This window comes from Otolemur garnettii, unplaced genomic scaffold (assembly GCF_000181295.1).
Source record: "Otolemur garnettii isolate 467f Iridium unplaced genomic scaffold, OtoGar3 scaffold00091, whole genome shotgun sequence".
NCBI lineage: Eukaryota > Metazoa > Chordata > Mammalia > Primates > Galagidae > Otolemur > Otolemur garnettii.
The window spans coordinates 5,645,306-5,653,161 of NW_003852486.1; the positions used below are offsets into that span (position 1 = coordinate 5,645,306).

At 48.7% G+C, this 7,856-nt stretch overlaps 1 protein-coding gene across 1 annotated transcript in view; it reads right to left on the minus strand.

Annotated features, from left to right (window-relative positions):
• Positions 1 to 7,856, minus strand: part of IL6R (interleukin 6 receptor) — a 64,359-nt gene that overhangs the window by 6,736 nt on the left and 49,767 nt on the right. Inside the window, exons 7-8 of the mRNA XM_023516377.1 lie at positions 7,076 to 7,142; positions 4,088 to 4,181 (exon numbers count right to left, since the gene is read on the minus strand). Coding sequence (XP_023372145.1) covers positions 4,088 to 4,181; positions 7,076 to 7,142 — 161 coding nt within the window. The remainder of the gene's footprint in view (positions 1 to 4,087; positions 4,182 to 7,075; positions 7,143 to 7,856) is intronic.

Genomic DNA, 7,856 nt, shown 5'->3' on the forward strand with positions numbered 1-7,856 from the left:
ATATATAGTACCTATTGACCTTATTAACCAAAATGAAAGCAATATCTGTCCTCGGTTTTTTCAAAGCAACCAGACAGGTTACCAGAAGTTTCCTTTTGAAATGTTTCAAAGAGAGAATGAAAACTTTTCTGAAAATCACCAAGCTCAAAAGGGTCTTTGAGCCCAGCCAGGCTGGGATGGCCACACCAGGTCTGGTGAGTGTGAGCAGGGCTGAGGGCAGGAGAGGACATGGCACAGGTAGCAAGAAGAAACAGCCAGCCTGCAGACTTTGTTTGCACCTTAACCTCCACCTTTTATCTATTTTACATATGTGGGGTTCCAAAATTTTTGTTTAAAGACAAGGTTCTGTACCTAAAAGAGGTTTTTTAAAATACTCATAATTCTCACTCTTATAAAAAAGCATGTAGAAACCAAGGGTCTCTACTCTCAAAGCCACACAAAGTAGCCATTGTACAGGCCACTTTCACCAGCCCAGACATCATGAAAGTCCTCCACCTCCCACTGTGGAGGTAGAAGAATCTTTTATTTTAAAATATTGGAGGCTCAGTACCTGTAGCTTAAGCAGCTAAGGCGCCAACCACATACACCAGAATTGGCAGGTTCGAATACAGCCTGGGCCTGCCAAACAACAATGACAACTACAAACAACAAATGGCCGGGCCTTGTGGTGAGCCTGTGGGACCTGTAGTCCCAGCTACTTGGGAGGCTGAGGCAAGAGAATTGCTTAAGCCCAGGAGTTGGAGGTTGCTGTGAGCTATGCTGCCATGGCACTCTACTGAGGGCAACAGCTTGAGGCTCTGTCTCAAAAATATACATATATATATATTGGAATGAGACACTACATTCAATACAAAGTGATTTTTAAACCATAAGCATACACTTAATGACAATTATGCATATTCTAGGTAATTACGTAGAAAAATAATTCTCCACTAGAAAACTCCTAACTTCCCAGTGCCCGACAGCATAAAATAAAGAGAGAGGCAGTGCCCATAGCTCAGTGGGTAGGGTGCCAGCCACATATACCCAGGCTGGCAGGTTCAAACCCAGCTTAGGCCAGCTAAATAACAACTACAACCAAAAAATAGCCTGGTGTTATGGCGGGTGCCTGTAGTTCCAGCTACTTGGGAGGCTGGAGACAAGAGAATCGCTTAAGCCTAAGAGTTCGAGGTTGCTGTGAGTTGTGTTGTCACAATACTCTACCAAGGGTGACATAGTGAGACTCTTGTCTCAAAAAAAATAAACAAATAGGCTCAGCACCCATAGCACAGTGGTTATGGCATCAGCCACATACATGAGACTGGCGGGTTTGAACCTGGCCTGGGCCAGCTAAACAACAACAAATGCAACAAAAAATAGCCAGGCATTTTGGTGGGTGTCTATAGTCCCAGGTACTAGAGAGGCTGAGGCAAGAGAATCGCTTAGGCCCAAGAGTTTGAGATTGCTATGAGATGTGATGCCACAGCACTCTACCCAGGGCAACATAGTGAGACTGTCTCAAAAAAAAGAGATTAAATAAATAAGGCTCAGCTCCTGTGGCTCAAGCAGCCAAGGCACCAGCCACATAGGCCTGAGCTGGTGGGTTCGAATCCAGCCTGGGCCCGCCAAACAACAATGGTGCCTGCAACCAAAAAATGGTTGGGCCTTGTGGTGGGCGCTTGTAGTCCCAGCTACTTGGGAGGCAGAGGCAGGATAATCACTTGAGCCCAAGAGTTGGAGGTTGCTGTGAGCTGTGATGCCATAGCACTCTACCCAGGGTGACAGCTTGAGGCTCTATCTTAAAAAAAAAAAATTAAATAAATAATAAAGAGAGAGAACTGGTGGGGCCAGAGACTAGGGTAGAAAGACTTGGCCCCTATAAGTCATAACACCCACTTCACAAAATGGCACAACCTTTTTCTTTCTTTTTTTTGAGACAGAGCCTCAAGCTGTCCCCCTGGGTAGAGTGCCGTGGCATCACACTCACAGCAACCTCCAACTCCTGGGCTCAAGCGAGTCTCCTGCCTCAGCCTCCCAAGTAGCTGGGACTACAGGCGCCCACCACAATGCCTGGCCATTTTTTGGTTGCAGCCATCATTGTTGTTTGGTGGGCCCGGACTGGGGATTCGAACCCGCCACCTTAGGTGTATGTGGCTGGCGCCTTAGCCGCTTGAGCCACAGGCGCCGAGCCAGCACAACCTTTTTCAACAGCAAATTTAAATATTTAAAAATGATCACTGATATTTCAGGAAAAATATTTAAGAAAATACTATATTTGGGACAATATATAAAATAAATATAGCAAAAGTAAAAATACGGTACCATGGACTGGCAGGACGAATGTCTACCTGTCTCTCACATTGAGCCTACTGTAAATATGGCCACCCCAGTGGTCACCATGGTTCAGCCACTTGAGTACTCCCAGCTCCCCACAGTATCTCTACATTTATACTCTTTCTTTGGCAGAGGGATTTGGGGAGTAGAGGAGTTTTTCATCACTTGAAACAACTGGCCTCTTTCCAAATAAATGTGCCTTATATAGACAATGGAAACTCACCAAGCTAGGAAATAAATTACTAATACGTCCTCAGTACGGGGCACCTGCCCTGTGTGTGCCCATAGGGACTGTGGTTGTTTAGCAACCAGCCAGTGTCCAAGCATCATCAGCAGATTAGTGAACTAGATCTGTCTGCACCTAATGCTTCTCCATGAGTGGTTAATCGCACAGCAAGATGGCACTGCTTGTTAAGGGCCAGTGGTGGACAGATGGGACCAAATGGGGAGAGGAGATTAGAATGAAATGGACACAATGAGTGGCCAGTGGCTGACCCAGCCTGAAAGAGTATTTCCTAACCACCGCTGGAAGATAGAACCAGGACAGAGCATTTAAAGGTCAGACTTTCAGTTCTACATGGGTTGAGACATAGACTATTCCCAAGGAGGTCTTGCCAAACACCTGGGGTTTAGCTCTGTAAGTACATACCTCTGTTGTGGGGCTTCTCACATGGTCTTTTAATCATTCTAGTATGTGACTCTTGGGAAGGAAGAAAAGCCAAATTCATTTTGTAGCCCCAGAGCCTATGGTACTTTTCCCTGTGGTTGTCATAGCACAGGGTCCCCTGGTCCTGCTCCTCCCCAACTTCCAGTATTGGGTCTTCACAAGGCCCTGTCACCCACCCCATCCCACCTCTCCCATGGCTCTAATGACTATCTACATGCCACTGAATTGTCTACCTCTAATGACTATCTACATGCCACTGAATTGTCTACCAAACATGTCCACTCGAGATTCTCATGGGCACCTCAAACACAGAAGGCCCCAAAGTACAAGGTCGTTTTCCACCCAGACTTGTCTTCTCTCCGCATTTCTGCTCTGTGAGTGACACCACCACCTGCCCAGGTGCTGAAGACAGAAACCTGGGGGTCACTGTGACTCCTCCTCATTTATCATCATCAAATAACTGCCATTCTAGTTCTGAAATATATCTCAATCCATTCCTGGCTCTCCGGCCCACCACCATGGTTCTGGAGCAGGCTCCTATGGTCTCTTGCCCACACACTGTCCATTTCCCTGCTCCCATCTGCCCTCCCAAATACATGGGAATGAGCTCCTAAAACTGCAAACCTAAACACATTCTTCTTAGGACCCTCCAACGGGTACTCATCACACTCCAGAGAAGGCCTAAAACCCTTCCAATCTCTTTCAAAGCCTTTCATGACCTGGCTCCAATCTACCTCCCCACTGTCCCCTCCCCTGTACTGCTACACACTGGCACATGCACACACCCTCAAACATGACACATATGAGGCTTCTCTCCTAGAACCCTCTCTCTCCTCTTCATCAGACTAACTCCTCCTTCTCCTCAGCACAGTGTCTCTCTCAGCGCTCACCAGGTCTCTTTGTGTCTGGTTCCCCCCAGACTGTGTCTGTCCCATAATCCTTGTCTCTGATAGCACCCAAAACAGGGCTTGGTCTCATAGCAGATACCCTGTATGTCGTGCTGTGAGTGTTGGTGTGCAGAAGGATGAACACTCTGTAAAGTTCTGATGACTGATGGGCAGAGGAAAGAGGAGGACACCACGGGGCCATCCCCAGGACCCATCTCACCTCAGGACAATGCCAATGCAGAGGAGTGCCCCGAAGGCCAGGCTTCCGCCAGCTACCAGGAACATGGGCAGTGGTTCTGAAGAAAGCTGTTGCACTAGGTCAAAAAAAAAAAAAATAGTGGAGAAAGAATGAATAGGAGTAAAATAAGAGAAAGGAACAGGAGGGCTTGGCGCCTATAGCTCAGATGGTAGGGTACCAGCCACATACACCAAGGCTGGCAGGTTCAAGCCCCACCTGGGCCTGCTAAACAACAATGACAATTGCAACCAAAAAATAGCCATGCATTGTGGCGGGCACCTGTAGTCCCAGCTACTTGGGAGGCTGAGGCAAGAGAATCACCTAAGCCCTAGAGTTTGAGGTTGCTGTGAGCTGTGACACAACAGCACTCTACTGAGGGCGACATAGTGAGACTCTGTCTCAAAAAAAAAAAAGGAGCAGGAGGAGAAAGAGAAACCCACTTAGCTAGAGCTGTCAGAAGCCTCAGAGGAACCTTACCCACCCCTGGAAGAGGAAACAGCTGTGCTAACCAGCAGGCCACTTGACAAGCTTTACAGTTTTCTGGCTAAAGCCAGCTTCAAAAGAACCACCCCCAGCATCATCTGTCAGACACCAGGACTTCACCACTTGGCAAGAGACACACCTCAAGCTCAGAGTTTCTGAGCTCCTGTGGCCAGCCACAGGCTCCCACTCATTTTCAGAGTGGTTTCTCTCGTTGCATTCCACCTGCCCCCATAAGGCCCAGAGTGGGTATAAGAAACAAGGCTTTGGGGACCTGCTTGATGGCAGCTCCATTGAGGACAATGCCAGAGAGACTCAGATGCTTTGAATTAAGTATTGGAAGCAGTTTTCTCCATTGGGTTTTCATCTCTTGCCTGTCCCCTACTTGGCTCAAGCCCCAGCCACATGAACTTCACCCAGTTCTCCCACTTGCCATGTTCTCTTTCCTCCTGGAATGCTCTTCCCACCTTGGCTGCACCCCGGTGCCGTCTAGTCCCTACATGGCCTTTGGGTCTCAGATGAGATGATGTCACTTCTTTTGAGCAATGACCCCACTCCACCTGATTGGCTCCACCTGATTACTTCTTCACCTCTAGACTGACCCCCCTGAAAGTGGGGCCAGTGTACTCCTTCTACTGCCATGCTGCCAGCTGCCGGCACAGAGCAGCTCACACAGCACCTTCCTGCACAGAGGAAGGCACAGCCCCACCAGGAGCATGTCCTCCCAGAGAAGGCCCTTCCTACAACTGACCGAGGCCCTGGACTGGACCAAGGGCACATCTAAGCAAAACCATCACTCCCTACTTCAGTTGGGGCTGCTATGGACAAGGACTCAGGCCCTTCTGCCCCAAAGGGCATCCACTGTGGATGAAGAGGTTCCTGCCAGTCAGCACATCAGACGTCCACAGAAGGTGGACTGGGCAATGAGCCCAGGAGCACTGGATGCAAGAACAGGTCTCCCCAACTATGCCCACTGTTTCTTGGCAGCAGCAGCTATGTAATGAAAACAGTGTGTTTGGCTTGAGTGTTTATTAATACTTGATAATCTTTTACATTTGTTCCTCCTTAAGGCCAGGCGCAGTGGCTCACACCTTTAATCCCAACACTCTGGGCGGCCAAGGCGGGCAGTTTACCTGAGCTCAGGAGTTCGAGACTAGCCTGAGCAAGCAGGAGACCCTGTCTCTAAAAAAATAGCCAGGTATTGTGGTGGGCGCCTGTAGTCCCAGCTCCTGGGGAGGCTGAGGCAAGAGGATCACTTGAGCACAAGAGTTTGAGGTTGCTGTGAGCTATGATGTCACTATACTCTACTGAGGATGACAAAGTGAGACTCTGTCTCAAAAAAAAAAAATTTATTCCTCCTTCATTTAACAAATATTTAGAGTGCCTGCTGAGGAGCCAGCTATAGGGTGAAGGAGGGGAGGAAGCAGGCCTGATTGCCCCATCCCTGAGCAGCCCAGTGAGTGTGGGACCAGAGATGGAGAAGAACAGATGTGAGTTGGAGGGGTGGGGAGGCATCGGCAGTCTTTTTTAGACATGTTAAGTCGGAGGCCTCTAGTAGGTATCCCATATGTCAACCAAGTAGATGGACACAGGAGTCTAGGTCCTAGTGGAGCAGTTGGGGTGAAGATAGAGATTCAGGAGTTATCAGCCCATAGATAAGGAGCTGGATAAGATGGCCAGTGAGGTGGGTGGAGAGTTCCCCTCTCCCCTCCACAGCAGCCCCTGCCATCCAGTAGATACCATTCAAGGCCTATTTCAAATGGCACCTTCTCCAGGATTCCTTTTGCTTTTTCTGTGCTTCCTTTTGGACCCCCCACACCCAGCTTTGTGTCAGTCACTGGTTTCCTCTGCCAGGCCTCTCCACTAGACTGCAGCCTCCTTGAGAGCAGGGCTGGCTTCTGTCCTCTGGGCCCCTGCTGGGCAGAGCTCAGCCCCAGGTTTCAGCAGGCACTGCATAGGTGCTCTGCATTTGCAGGGCTTTGAACTTGGGAGGGTTCAGACCTGCCCAGGGAAGGGGAAGGCCAAGGACTTCCTCACAAAGCCCAAGAACTGTCAGATGGAGCTGCTGAAATACTGGACCTCTGGAGTCTGGGCTCCATGAGTCCCCAATATGTAGCAGGACTTGGGATTATTCTTGATTCAAATATAGCTAAGTTTTCGGGTCTTGCAGGTAGGGGAATCAGAAGCTTTGAAATCAAAGGCTCCCCAAACAAAGGTTCCTCAGCAGGTATTCCACATCAGACTTGGCTGATTTAGTTTGTAGCACATTTACTTGCATTGTGGGCTGATTGTGAGGTATTTCACTGATTTGTCCCACTGTTCTTATTATCTCTTGACTATATCTTAGCTAACCTCAACAAACATCCTCCAACTTTAACATACAAAGGAATAAAAGAACATTTCTGTCATTGGTCCTCTGCCAATCTGTCCAAATAATCCTTGGACCTTGAGTCCCTCAGCCCATAGGAATACAAAATATCCAGTCCTTACCTGGGCTTGTTGTATTTGGAGAATCTTCAGGGTACTTATCATTGTCCTCTGTGTTAGTAGTAGGTTCCTAAAAGAGACATTCCTCACCATAAGCTGGTTTCTGCAGATGCCACCATCACGCAGAGCGGTTCTGGAGCCACCGCCTCCTCAGAGCCCTCCCTGCTCCACCCCGAGCCTTCCTTTCTCTGCTCATGACCCTCCCATTATCTAACCTCTCTTTCCTGCTAGTTTCTTACTATCATTTGTGTTATTTGTATCTACAGCTTGTCTGCTCAAAGTGGATTTTCTTTATGTCTGTCTCTCCACCAAAAGCTTAAGAGTGTTGCACCCTGCGTGGAAGAGATGCCCGGTGCACACGCGGAGGCAGCAGCCAGGGCTCCGGGGCCAGGGGCAAGACCACCACCTACAGGAAAAAACACCACTGAAATCCTGGCTCTACCACTTACTAGCTGTGTGGCCTTGGCTAGATTTCTTAACCTTAGTGTACCTCAATTCTGCTCCCTTGTAAGGTTAACATGAGGCTCAAATGAAATAGCAAATGAAGCTGGGTGCGGTAGCTCACACCTTTAATCCTAGCGCTTTGGGAAGCTGAGATGGCAGGACCGCCTAAGGCCAGGAGCTTGTGACCACCCTGAGCAAGAGCCTTTCTCTACAAAAACTAGAAAAATTAGTTGGACATGGTAGCTCACGTCTGTAATCCTACCACTCTGGGAGCCAAGACAGGTGGATTGCCTCAGCTCAAGGGTTTGAGACCACCCTGAGCAAGAGCAAGACCCCATCT